We start from the raw sequence: 14,745 nt of genomic DNA on the forward strand, positions 1-14,745 counted from the left end.
ATGACTCTAACAGGCGTAGGTATGTAATCCTAACAGACATGATCCAGACTGGAAGCGCTCGATCAGACGGGGTCCTTTTCGGACGGGAACTGTCTAAAATGTCTCACTCAGCTAGATAGGTGTCTGATAGATTAGGTATGGTAGAGAAGAGAGGTTCAATCGAACAGTGAAAAGGTGAAAAAGGTCAGATTGAAAAGGGTCGGATAACCATTATTTCAACCTCCGCCGTGCTGATGGTCTGAGTTTTCCGTCTCGTGATGGGTAGGGGGGGGGGGGGGCGTTTCGGCCTCCCTAAGATCTCGGAAATTTACCGGCCGATTTTCAAAATTCAAACGGCATTTGATAGCCCCGTCGGGGAACTACCTTATGACCGAATTTCATTGACCTAGGTCAAACCGATGACGTTACAGGTCAGGTTAAAGTTCAGATTTTCACCGTTCACAGGCATTTCAAGAAATGTGTTGTGAAATCCAGTAAATTGGTAAGTTATTGAAAACCATCGATGGTACATTGTTCGTCAAACACATACTTCGCTATTTGAGGTCACTGACACCAGGTCAGATCACAGAGGTCATGTCACTGGGGGTCACAATATGAAAGTGTCGTGTGATACATGTTTTATGGTCTATTTTACATGATAAATGCGATTATGTGGCTCAGGCAGCCTTTAGGGCCAGCTTAGGTCACGTTTTGGTGAAGGTCAGGTCCAGGTCCTCCCCGTGGCCTAGTGGATAAGGCGTCCGTCTCCTAACTCGGTGGCAGCGAGTTCGCGGCCGGGAAGCTCCACGTCGTTTGACCCGCGTTCCTATATTAAGCCAGCTGGCAACTGGCGAGAGAGGGCCACGCTAGACCCGGGAGGACCGTGCCGCCATCTACCTGCGGCACGTTAAACTTTCGATCCAAATTATCACCGGTGAACCGGGCGCGGGCAAGGTGGGGTGGTGGGTCCGTGGTGTCATTCGCAACAAGCACAGCTTAGCGGGGCACCCGGGCCCATAGCCACCCATTCATCCATTCGGACAAAAAAAAAATTAAAAAAGGTCAGGTCAAATTAGGTCAAATTTCAAAATTGATATTTTTGCATAAAATGGCTGTCCATTCAATTTAGGCCAAACATTTCGAATTTGATGTCGTCTGTGTCATTCGAGGTCATTTTGAGTCAAATTGAGCTTAGGTCAGGTCACTTTCAGGTCAAAAAAGGTCAAATTTTGAAGTTGAAATTTTTCAACAAAAAAGGTGTCTATTGGATGCAGTTTGAGCTCAGGAACACGATGGTGCTATTTATATTGGCGTACGACGTCGAATTCGTGCTGAAAAATTGATTTGAAAAATTAATAATTGTTAATTTTTTGCAATAATGCGTATAACTTGGTCATTTTTGAAGATATTTGGCTAAAACTTGCTAGAGTTAGTCATAATAATGCATTCTATCACATATATTCCGGTTTTTTCGAAAAGTCAAAACGTTTTTGAAAAAAAATGTAAAAATATAAATTTTGAATATTATTATATAAAATTTTCGAAATTTTCAAAATTTCGAAAATCTGAGATAGCAGTTTGATAGCGCAGTCTATTCTGAGTCCTCTCATGCAAAGAAATTGGATCTAGCTTAAAAACTGAGCTCTTGGGAGCGATTGCCGTGGTTCAATGTTTTGCGTCGAAATCGGCCGAACATGACGTCACTCTGACGTCATTTCCGGCCGACCTATGGTAGGTACGAAGTTCAAATTTTGACACAAGGTGTCAAATTGATGCAGCCGAAGGTACTGAAAGTTTGGCGTCGATACGTCAAACGGTTTGGAAGTTATTGCAGAAAAACGGGAGGGGGGGCTATAAATAGCCCCCCCCAGTGGGGCGCGGGTTAAAATTTCAAAAATCCGAGGGAGCAATTTTGTATCTCTGTCAATTCTACACCTTTTATGTCCCGATCATTTTTCTGTGGCTTCAAAGCTGTAGGCCGGAGAGCTCTTATTGCGAAGGTCTTTTTTCGGTCGAAAATGGCAGAACATGACGTCATTCTGACGTCATTTGTGGCCAACCTATCATTGCCTCTGGAAAAATGTTTGGTCACAATGTGTAAAATTGATGTCTGGAGGGGTCCTGAAAGTTTGGTGGCGATATCTCCAGCCGTTTAGGAGATATCGACGGAAAAGGACAGGGGAGGCCGTTTCGCCCCCCCCCCCCCCTACGAGGCGCGGGTTATCGAATGCGCTTTTCTGCGGCGATGGAAATCTATTGGTTCCCCACTTAGGCATTGGGTTTTCGAAAAATAGGGAAATAGACCAAATTTAACCTTCTATGACCTCTGGTGACCTGAACTTTGACCTGACCTGAAAAATGACTGAAGTATTTCCGTCATTATTTTTTTTTTTACGCTTTTACGAATGCCGCTTACCGCGTGTGGCTGCGTGGCCCAGGAGCCGAGTTAGACGGGGGTGTTAAGACACTTCCGGGCCGGTGCGGTTGGCGCTAAGAACCGTTGCGGCGCGGATTAACCCTCGCCCGTATAGGGGGGGGGGTCGAACGGACCCCCCCCCCATAGTATTTCGCGAATAACTCGCGTAAAAAGCTGCCGATCGCGATGAAACTTTCAGTGCCCTCGCGTTTATCAATTTTACACCTACCCTGCAAATTTCATGGCCCTGACCCAAATGACCTTTGACCTATGACCTACTTTTTGAGACCATGTTTGGCCGGAATCGCGATTCGGCGTATGTCGGCTCGCATTAGCCGCGCGTTTGCAGTCTTTTCGTGGTTTCAAGCGTTCAAACATGTGATATGATGTTGCCCCCATGCATTAGGGTGGGTGTCAAGGTCACCTGAAGGTCAGGTCAGGTCATTGACCTTTGATGACCTCGGTTCACTTTTTCGAGTTTTACATGTTTCTAGGCCAGTTTTTTTAGCTGAATTCGGATTAAGCAACCATATGAACATTTACGAAGTAGTTTTGGTGCCTTCGTAGCATGTTACGAAGCTGTCGGAGGCGGTTGACACCTACTAGGAATACCCGGCAGGACCCCTACTGTTTGACCTTACCTGGCCTGACCCGACCTGGACTAAATGCATGAAGACATCATCTGTGATCAAAACTTTTATGATATTCGTGATCAGCACCCCGAAAAATCCCATAGCAGCCAGACTTTACGACGTTCTAACAGGTCCCGATTTTCCCGACTTTTGGGTCATTGACATGACCTGCAAGGTCAACCGATGACCTGGGACCTTAAAATTGGATATCATCGGCTTCCTCCCGTCACGGGCAACACGTTCGTTTTTTTCCGCGAAGCTCTAGCTCGATCAGGGGCGAAACGGCAAGGGGATCCGTTCCAACGGACCCCCCCCCCCCCCCTACGTACCATACTATACGGGCTTTGGAAGCAATCTAAGCATCTAGGCAGTGGATGATATGGCTCTGTCGTTACCAAAAACTGACTAATTCAAACTCTTTTCTTGTGCATCGATTTTGGTCAGGTCTAGCTCGAGTCGGCTCACCCTTACTTGCCCAGCTCTGGGAACGGTCGTAGTCGTGACAGAGCTGTCCCTTCATAAATCAAAGGTTTATAAATGTAGGTTTCTGTTTTTAGTGTTTGCACCGAAGTGTGACTGTACAGTTAGATCCAACCATGGAAAAAAAGAACACGTACATCGGTAGCTGAGTGACACAAGGCTCGTATCTCCTCACTCTTGCTGCCCTCCCCTTTCAGTCTCGCTCTTCAAACTCACTGGTTCGCCTACATATCTATGCAATGTATTCAACAGCAGCAGCAGCAGCAGCATTGACAGCAGCAAAAGCAGGTGACACACCAGCACACTGGTTCATCACCTATCACCCGATCACCTAGGCCACACACCGGCCTGGTGAAGCGACACACCACACAGAACCAGTCCCAACAGACCTCCAACGCACACATGCAGCGCACCACTATTCACAGCAAAACAACGGCCGCGTATACATGCCGATCTTTGTACAAGCGGCACTTGAGATTCGTCTTGCCTAGGGCTATCCGCCGACGCAAAATACCTACAGTCTTCGAACAGTAACAGCATATCTTTATCGATATCCCCTCTCACACCTCTCCTATTCCCTCTGAGCGGCAATGGTGGGCACTGTCTCGTTTGCCGACTCTTGGCCATCTGATTTTTAAACACAGCATCTCGGAAGTCATAATAGGCTGCACAATTACTAAGCACATGCAATTAAACGCTGAACACTACAAATTTAATATATATTTTCGTTAACAAGTATTTTCTTGAGCAGACACTGCTTTTGGTAAGTTATCTCCCACGAATGTAATTGTGGATGCATCATCTTTCTCTAAGTGGCAAGATGTGATATTTATATCACTTTGCTATCTACTATTTCACTCGCTGTACATCACAATGCAGTGTTCGGCAATAAACCCAAATAACTTACAGGGGTCGGGTGAGCACTGCGACTCAGCCGTCGGTCTCGACATACACTCCTCTCAATGACATCGTCCATCGGGGGAGACTCGTCCCGGTCTCGTCGGCACGCGGGGCCTCTCAGCGTCGCTATCTGTCAGATAGCGGGCCGAGCGGCGAGCGGCACTATCGGCGCGAGCGGCAGCCCATTCCACGCTCGGTTAGCCGGTATTCCCGATCTGCGCGGCCGTGCCGAGCCGATCAGCCGCGCTGTCACGGTCAGACACGGTGGAGACGAGCCACCGGGATCTGCCCGAGAGGAGTTCGTGGGCTCTGCAGACGGGTATCAACCCAGCTGGGCCCACAGCCGCGCCGCGCCCGGTGAGTGGCAGGGCTGTGTGCAGCCAGGCTCGCGCCGCCCCGCCATGTTCTGCCGGTATTTACACATCAATCACTGCACTAAGGCGCCGATCGCGCGCTGCGGCGGCGCCGCGGCGCGGTCGGCCGACGGGAGCGGCCGGCGCCCCTCGGAGGTCGGCCCGCTATAGTGAGGAGGTCTGCTGGGTGTGCTGGCCCGGTCCTCCCATCATCAGACCTCCACCGAACGCCGAGCCGCCGCCGAGCGCGCCGCTGAACGCTCCCGACGCGGCCGTCGGCGCGTTGCACGACTGAAGGTACATGAAGTAGTTGTAGTTCTGCGCGTCGTGCGATGTGGCCGGCGGTCCACCGTGGCCGCGCATCTGACCCCAGTGACCCAGCAGGTCGGACACCGAGTGAGCGCTGGGCCAGGGCGTGCGCGACGGCATGCCTGGCGACCCAGAGCCGCTCTTGGGCGGCATCGGAGAGACCGGTGCTGGTGCAGCGGCGGCGGCGGCTGCGGCAGCGTGCGCCTGGTACGGGTAGTGCGGGTACATGGCCGCGACGGAGGGATATACAGGTGACTGGTGCGGCTTCAGGTCGTAGTGCGTAGCGCCCTGCAGGTGCTGCAGTGTGCCGATCTTGTTCCGGAGGATACGAGAGATGGATGAGACGGAGGGCAGGTTGAACTTGTCACAGATGCCGTCTTGAAGGAGGTGATCGCGAATCTCCCACGCAAACATCCCCGGGTCCTTCTGCTTCAGCTCTTTGATGTAGGCCGTCACCTTGGGGGTGGTGACGCGCGGCTTGCTGCCACCGATGGCTCCTGGCAGGATGCTGCCCGTCTCGTTGTAGCGCGCCAGGATCTTTGAGACGCAGCCGTGGCTGACGCGTAGCTGGCGGGAGATGTCGCACGGACGGATGCCGAGCTGGGCCAGCTCGATGATCCGCAGGCGGATGTGATTCGGCAGCGGCCGGCCGTTGACGAACATGCCGCCCAGCTGGTTCACCTCGCCGTACTGCTGGATGTTCGGGTCTGGAACAAAGAGAGAACGAAACGTCAGCGGGTCTGGCATTAGAAGCCTGGCGGAAGGCAGAGGGGACACGATGTACCAGAAACGGGACAATAATGTGCGCACTCATTCTGGGATTTCCTGTGTTTGAATTACAAAGAGCTACATCGTAGAAATCCAGTACACGGCTGCGCAGATTAATGCATGGTTATTTATTCAGGCAACACATGTCTGTTAACTTCCATGTCAGTCCCAGGCAAGGATACCGATCTTGCTGATGAGAGAATTTAGGATATGTATGAGAACATAAGTAAACACAACGGTAGTGCGGTGAAATAAGTTGACGGCCGTCTATAGAATTGAGCATTACGCCTCAAGGTCACAGAAAAATCGCATGTATTGAGCATCTTGTTTTCTCTAAGCACTGCAACTCAAATACACATCAGCAGCGACAGCTATGCTGTTCGATATGTGAAAGAAGTAACAGGGCGGTCGAGCGGCACGCTCCTGTGAAGTAGACGCCACCCGCTGACCGTCTGCCCGTCCGTCCGTCCATCCGTCCGTCCGTCTGTCCATCTGTCCATCGGCCGGCACCGACCGTGCAGGCCGCGTCACTGTCTCACAGCGGGTGCTGACAGGTCGACAGGTCGGTTCGGGCGGGAAGTTTCTACAGTCGGACCGCCCATCTCCGCCACTCTGGTTCGTTGCAGACGATGACAAGAGGTGTCCGACCGGCCGGCGCCCGCCGCGCTGGAGGCGGTCGTCCAAGGAAGGGGTGTGCTTCAAGGCACGTATCACCTATTGTTCTACACTCTACAACTTCCCTGGGCAGACTGTGACCGCTGTGAATGGTCTTTCACCGCTGATGATGGTCTGTGAACGGGTTGTGAACTGTCTGCTGCCGCTTAGGACGATCCGTGGCTACTGTGGCGGCACGATGTGACCACTGTGAAGTGGTCGCTCTATGACCACTTGAGACCAAATGTAGACGCCATGGGTTGTCTTAGCCTGTGGCCACTGTGGGCAGGCGCTGACCGCTTTGAACGACTGCGACCGCCCCTGCCAGACGCCGCGATACCCCGTGCCCAGCCACGACCACGGCGCTCGGCCAGGGCCATATCCGGAGGTCATATCCGGCCGAGTGGCACTTGGAACGCGCCGGTTATGACCGTGCAGAGGCCGGCCGGACCCTCACCGGAGCGGAGGGTCACTGGCGGGTACAGCGCACCGAGGGGTGGATAGGGGCCAACACAGCAGCGGGAGCAGGCTTAGCAAAGACCAGCACCAGGGGAAGACAACTCACTAGTGGATGCATTGAATGGCACTGGTAAGTCGTCATCCCCTTGTACTTGACGTAACTCAATAGAAGGACCAATCCCGACCTCACCCAGGAATATGCGTTTTCATTGTTTCATACCGTCCTGCCTGACTCAGCAGTCCTATTGCAAAACCCTTCGGGGGCGGGTCGACTGATGTGCCGCACCACGGCCTGTTTCAAGAACAGACTGCGCCGCCGGGCGGAAGCAGCACAGTCTGTTGCCCATGCATGGCACGTGCATATGTGTACGGGCCGGTGTTTATTTGGACTTCTCCAGCCCGGCAAATACGTAACGGTGTAGTAGGCTGACTCAGACACCGCTGCTGGACAAACCCGGAGTCGTAACCGAGTAATTGTTACCACTTTATTTGTTAGCTGGAGAAATTGCACTGGAAGGTACTGATGTAGCGCAGAGCACCATAGCAGTGCTTTCAGTAAAGCACTGAGAAGTAATGAAAGTCAAAGCCATTTTGCATGCGTAGCACACGAAACAAACCTTTTGAATATTATCTTGATGCTTCGGCTTTTTAGAATAACTTCTGTTGAGCGTAACAAATAATCGTAAAATTTACATGAGACGATAAAGATAGCAGTGCCATTTTATCGAGAGCGTTACATCAATGCAGGCATGGAGTGATATCGATATTTCATCGCACAAAAGTCGAATTGCAACTGTTTTGACGCAAAGCCCGAGCATTGCCATGCCTTCTTCTGCACACCGCAGCAATAACCTTTCATGCTAAGCAGATGTATGCTACCACTGACTAATCGTCATTGACAGATCTAAGGCCGCTTTTCAGTTGTCTCTTGACATCAGCTGTCTTGAACGGGAGAGCTCAATGACCAGTCCACCTCAATGAACTGCTCAATGACCAGTCCAGCTAAGTGCCCCGTTCAATGACTAATACCCGCCTCCCGCTCATAGATACCCTATACGTGTGGTGAGCGGTGACGTGTGCCCTGATATCGGGTGACGCGACGCGCCGGTGCCGGCCACTGCCGCGTCTGTCTGGGGCCGGAGCCGCCGTCTCTGGGCGCTGTTTACCCCGCGGAGACACGGTCCGGCAACTCTCCGTTGTTTATAGCAGCGGTGGCGCACAACCGCTGCCGCTGCCTGCACAGAGATCGAGCTGCACTGCCGGGTCGCGGGCGCCAGCCTGCACTGCGGGGGCTGCACTGCCGGGCTGGGTGTATACCGCCGGACCGCCAGGCGCCAGCGCTGGTCGCGGGCAGACGGCGGGCGCCAAAGCAGTATCTTTGGGAGACGGGAGGCGACGGTGCTGTTACTCGTAATGGTGACCGTGCATTGAGTCAACTTAGTACCTACAGTCTGTCTAGTGTCTGCCCAGCCAAACCCATCCAAACAATATATATGCTGCAATATCGGCACCGACGGAATAAACTGCCGGTCGGGAAAAATAGTTCAACTGCGTAAATCAGAACAAATCAGGTCAGACTGAGATGTCTCACAAATTTTTCATTCCCGATTACTGATGCTGAAGATACGTGCAAATCTCGTCAAACATCACACACGCCAGCACATCAAACACCAGTGACTGCGCCCGCTAAGTATCTTAGCGGTTCGCTGTGTCTGTGCGCGTGCTGCGGTCGGCGGCGGCGGGGGCGGGGGCGGGGGGCGGTGGCGGGGGCGGGGGCGGGGGCGGCGGTGACCACAAAGGCGGCACGCCGTACCATTCATCGTGCGCTCGCTCTGCGTCCTGTCCGGGCCTGACGCCGGTGGTAAATATTGCAGCGCACCCCGTGATGGACGCGATAGTGGGCGACGGCACCGGCACGGCGCCGCCGACATACTACCGCTGCTAGGGACCTGCTTCTGCTGCTGCCAGAGACCCACAGATGCCACGGGGAGACCCCTACTGCTCGTGGAGACCCAGATTCCCTCTGTAGGGACCCACTTCTGCCAGCATACTTGTAGACCACTCAGAAACTTCTGCCGTTAAAACTCCACTGCTGCAGTTAGTCCGATATCACGCTCCCAGAGATTCACTGCTACAACCCATTGCTGCTGGAGCCCTGTTTTGGTGCGTTCCTCAAATTACCTTTCAGATCTTCCTCAATAAGATTATTATTATTGTTACTTATGGCAGGCCTCGGTAACCTTGTCAGCACCTAGCATGTGCTCGTGCGTATGGTCCGTGTGAATGAGCTTGCCTTATCCGCAACAACCCCCCATAGAGCGGTACGATCTGAACGTTCTCAGCCGTGTCAATGTTCACATGCACGCTCCGTGTGGGCGCCCGAGGGCGGAACGGCTCAGATAGGCTGACATGTGACCGTGAAGAGTCGGCACGAGCGACCGGCCCAAACGCACTCCCGTGCGGCCCACTGCGCGGCTATCACGATCTGTGATTGAAAGTGTCATCAGATATCAAGCATCAAATTGGGTGAGACTGGCTTGTTAGTAATATCTTGCAGACAGATTGCAGCAGCTGGGTCTGGTTAATGTTAAGCCCGCTTAACCAAATATAGAGGCTTTGATGAAAAGCCGACGCTTTCATCACAAGCATGACTTCAAAGATCGCGACGCACAGCCGAGAAACAGCCAACATGCTCGGCGAGCGAGGAGGTCACGTATTCATGCGTTTTTCATCAGAAACATCGAAGGCGGCGGTTTTATTCCACTGCGATTGTTTAAAAGAAGTCGCCATCGAACAACGCACCTTTGTTTGAAGCCAAGCAAGTAAGTGAATAAAACAGCTGTCTCTGATAATGCTCTGTTCTGCACTGGTCCGTTGTCTGATGTCCCGAGTGTCCGTGACCGAGTGTCAGCTGTGTCCGCTGTGTTGATGTGTCCGTTGTGTGTCCGTGTGTTTGAGACTCGGACAGCCCGCCTGTCGGACACCGTGCCGGCTGTGGTCAGAGTAAACAGGCGGCCGGTATTCGGCAGGAATGTGTCGATCGACTGGCGGCGTCCCCTTGACACCGGCACCGAATGCCAGCGGCCGCGGGCCCTCAGCGTTTGTGTACTGTTCACTCGGACACGGCGGCACGTGGGCGTAAACGGGCGGCGGACGGACAGCGCCCGAGCTGCCGACCGGCCAGCGGCTCAGGAGGTCGGAGTGCCGTAGTAGGCGGCCCAGCTGGAGTGTTGTAACGGAGATATCAGGGTAAATCTTTCATAGGGGTTAGCGAATCCATTCGAGAAAAAAAAAGACGCTCGAGAAGACGCTAAGCTTGACGGAGAAGGTGGTCCCTCCAGAGTAGCGCTTGTGTGTCACTGTGTCAGTCGACAGTCGGAAAGCCTTGATAGTTGGTGAAAGGCTGCCATGATGCTGATTGCTGATAGCCTTCTTATAACATAATGCGCAAAAATAACAGACATAACAAACGTCGGGTGATGGGAGGCTCAGCAAATGTGTGAAACCAATCAACTACAAGCATGGATGCCTTGAGGTTACTCAACCCAGACAAGCCTCATAATATACACAGTTAGCCCTGTGTAACACATTAGTCCCCCAAGAGACCCGCTGTATACTGCATATGCAGGCGAACGATTCCGGGTGCGAAGTCACTGGCCGAATGTCGGTCCAGCTGCGATGTTCTGAATGCCCGGGAGAAACCAGTTCCGCGTTACTTTAACATGTGGTGGCTAGGCCCCGAGAGAGCGACCTGTACTTTGGAGCTTTTGGGATGCATGGAGCACCCGGTTGAAATCTCTGTGCAACATGTAGTCCGCAGGGGGTGTGCATAATTTGTTACAAATAAAACTTCACTGTTTCGGATCACATATCTTAAAGTTGTCAGCTTGTAAGCGGTCCTGTGTGTCTGGCAATGTAACGAACGGTGTGGTGTCAAGTGGTCACTCCAATTCAGTGATCACTGGTCATTGCCGTCGTCAGAGGTAAGTAAAATTGGTTAGTGTGACGATCAGTGGTCGCCGTGACAGCCGCGGCCGCCGGCGGCGCCTCTCGGCCGCGTCTGTCTGTTTTGCTGTCGGCTGTCGGCCAGTCGTCATGACCGTTGTGCGGTACCGTCATAAATAAATACACTCTCCAGTCTCCACCGCCGCCGCCGGGTCGCCGCGCCGGGCCGCCCGGCCGCCGCCGTCGGGCAGTCCCCGGGGGACCGGCGGTCGCCGCCCGACAGCCTCCCCTCAGGGGCCGGCCATCAAAGAGACCGCGCCGGCCCGCGGCAGACGGCCGGGCCGCGGCGCCGCCGCCGCCGACCGAGCGAAGAGGCCGTGAGACGCGCCCTGGCCGGAACCCGCGAGATAGTGGCAGCTCGAGAACACGCCGGCAGGGACGGCATGTCAAACCGAACCGAATCGGCACTGCAGAGGGAAATGTGGGACGCCGCGTCGACCGTGCGGACCGGCACATTCCTTAGTGAGAGCGGGTGTCTACTCACGGCGAGTGATGCAAACGGTATGTGATGTAGTGGCGGGAAACAAGTGAGCGAAATGCTGATGAAATGCGCGCATTGCTGGCTTTGCAATTTTTCTGACTGAACTGGCAGGGATACTTTGATAAATAAGGGAGTTTTGCGTAGAAACCGGTGTCTGCCACCACTGAAGTGGTGTGGTTTGGAGGGAGATTAGGAACTGGGGCCTATCGCCACTGGAGGTGGATGGGGGGATGGGAGCCGGGAGGGGCTCTGAGGGGGATGATATAGGGGTCTGACGCCGCTGGGGGTGGGTGGGGGTGGTAGGAGGCGGGGGTGGGGGGACCGGGGGGCCGCCGGGGACGATCCGTCAGAGTCAGCCATTATCGGGGCGGCGGCTGCCAGCGGCGCCACGGCGTAACGGCCCGGCTGACACGAGCCGGCTGGCCGCGTGACAGACGTGACGGCCGACCTGACCGGCGCCGTGACAGCTCAGTGTGCTGTCGTGACGGATGGTTGCCGGCCGTCACCGCAGCCAGTGGCCCCGCGAGCCGGGAACAACGGCTGCGGTCGGCGCGCGACCCGGCCCCGGGATTTATCAGGCTGGTTACATTGTTTTGCGGCAAGCTCCGTGACTGTGTTGTTCCACAAGGAAACAGATTTAGAACGGCCCGCTTGATGGATGAGCACATAAAAGTTCCAACATGAAACATTGTATATTTTTTACTTTATTTGCAAGGAATAACTGTCACCAATGAATGTTACCCAGAAAGTTACGTGATATGGATGGAGCTTTGGGCTAAAGCGTTCTCGAATCGCCACGTTCTTCGAGCGTGCATTTCGCCGACCCCACCTCCGCCTCAACCAAAGCGCCGCCGCCGCCCCCGCCGCCGTCGCCGCGGCTGCCTTTGTGCGTTGTCTGCCGTTCAGGCCAGTGATTGGCTCGGGCGGCGGCGGCGGCGCCCGAGCTCTGTTGTGATTGGTCGGTGATCGGTGACGACGCGCAGCCGCCAGCGGTGACGCAACTCTCCCCGCGCGGCCATGGCGAGCTCTGAGGCCCCGGCGGCGGTGCGGCCCCGCCGGTGGTGGCGGCGGTGGGGCGGCGGTGGTCGCTGAGAGGTAGCGGGTGACTGGTTTCGCTCGAACAGCCAGCTCAGCGGCCAGCCCGGTGTCCGTCTCTGAGTGTTTTATGGCCGAATCATCACCATATCATGTCCCGTGTGATAAAATGGCAGCGATACACAGTCGATCACGGTGATTTGATCCAGTGGCGTTAGTGCAGACGGTGTCATATTAGAACGGAGCCGCAATGACTTCAAATGGTCCAGGCCAGTTTGAATGTTCTTATAAACAAGATCCGTGTTTGATTTCCAATCGTGTTTCACATGAAAAGTCACTTGATCCTGTTGTGTTTTTGGGCTACATATGTATGGTGACTTATCATATGCGTAAAATCATCTGCATCATATCCATTTGAGGATTTCAAGTTCCTGGCCACAGATGTAGAGCCATCGTCTCACTGCGTTGAATGCGTAATAGGTTTTCTTATTTTTGGTATACAAATTGAGAGCATCTCATTGTCTTCAGGCTGGAGTCTTGGCTGTCACATGTCAGTTACTCGGAAATCACGCGATGCAATGTTCTACAGTCAGTCCACACCTAGGGTTGATTCAATCATTGACATAATTTAGTCAAGTTGGACAATAACAGGCAAAAGTAACTGCCTCCAGTAAATTTATGAATTTATGAATATTCCGGTCAAACTGTTATCCGTAAGCAGCGTTATTTTCCAATCACAAAAGGCTGCGCAGTGACGCATGATAAGCAGACACATTGAAGACGACACCTAAGAACGCTGTCTCTACTAAAAACCTAGCCCCCTTTTACCCACTACCCAAGCTAAGCAGAGCCAATACCACCATATCAACAATGAGACTGAAACCATTTCAGGCGCGGCTTGTTTCACCATCCGACGATTCATCAACGCTCAGTGCCTCTACCCACTAAAAAGACTGATTCACTCGTCTGAAATGGGTTACCCATGTTCCCTCATGATGAATGGACGTCCCGGATCCAGCCATGCAGCTCTGGGTCACTTTTTCAGGGTAATAATTAGGCAGTCAACAGAAGGGAACATCATATTGCTCCCACTCTCTCGTCTCAGATGCCGTCAAATGGCCACAAGAAGTGACATTCTCGCTGTCATTACGACACTCGGGAGTATTGCTCGAAATAAAAATTTCAAGGAGATCTTATTATGTTTAAATCCTCATTAACTATTCATACGAGCATGAACTTCACAGTTCACACGTAGTAATCCATAATTGCAAAGTAGCTCTTTCCACGCTCGCCCACAAATTTCTCCATTTGCTCGGTGTTTCTTACTTTTAGGAGAGCTAACATATCACGTAATAACTCCGCGGTAGTCACAAGCAAAATGCCAATTCACATCACGCCTCTTTCCGCTGCAGTATGCATATCCTCGCTGTAAAAGGCCGTCGCTCAGTCTCAGTCGGCAGGCTGGCCGGCGCCGTCCACCTGGCGAGTGTGCGCCGCAGTGGTAGGCAACCCGCATCACAGGCAGGTATTGCGGCACAGCCTACCCGGCGATCGGCAGGCGGCGGCTGATACGACGCGATAAGCGCCGCGCCGCTGCACCACCAGTACCGCGCTGACAGAATGACTCGCCCCGCACCCGAAACACTGGTGGAACCGGGAGAGTTAGGAAGAGAGGGACAATGGGGACATTTTTCATGCTACCTACATCGTTCGAAATTGCTTGTCTTCAGGCTTGTCGTTCTCTCTGGGCTGGCTTATAAAGAAAACTTAGCTGTTATAAGAACAAATTTGAAATTGGTATAGTGCACAGCAGCAAAAATGAAAACAACATATGTTTGATTTTTACTGGAAACATTTTTAGAGGGGTGTAGTGAACCATCCCGCAGTTTCCAACTCACCCTTATGGATCCGCCAATGGTTCCAAACCTCAACTTATGTAGTTGTTATTTCGATTTGCAGCTTCTCCAATGGGGTAAAGAAGTGAATTGACGCTTATACGAGCATTCCAATTATTTCAATGCTGCAATGTTGGCATGGGATGGTAAAAGAGTATATAAAATGCTGAATATAAACATGTCTTGCGCAACAACATGGGTGCAATTGCTTACTGGCGTCAGCGCGAGCTCGTGATGTCCGGACAATCCTAACATCACTGATAGGTGCTCGGCGCGGCTGGAGAGCGGCGCTCCCTCCGACTCCGGAGTGACAGCCCCTCCCCTCCCCTCGCCGACCGGGCCGTCGACGCCGACAGTTTGACTGACGGCGGCAAATCGG

At 53.1% G+C, this 14,745-nt stretch overlaps 1 protein-coding gene across 1 annotated transcript; it reads right to left on the bottom strand.

Annotated features, from left to right (window-relative positions):
- Window positions 1-3,726: 3,726 nt before the first annotated feature.
- Window positions 3,727-5,776, bottom strand: LOC122370802 (paired box protein Pax-1-like; the record flags this gene model as incomplete). The annotated part of the gene is made up of 1 exon (XM_043346710.1): window positions 3,727-5,776. A coding segment is annotated over one exon (851 nt), but the record flags the coding sequence as incomplete, so codon positions are not given.
- Window positions 5,777-14,745: the final 8,969 nt, after the last annotated feature.

Source organism: Amphibalanus amphitrite, unplaced genomic scaffold (genome assembly GCF_019059575.1).
Source record: "Amphibalanus amphitrite isolate SeventyFive unplaced genomic scaffold, NRLGWU_Aamphi_draft 001169F_arrow, whole genome shotgun sequence".
Lineage (NCBI taxonomy): Eukaryota > Metazoa > Arthropoda > Thecostraca > Balanomorpha > Balanidae > Amphibalanus > Amphibalanus amphitrite.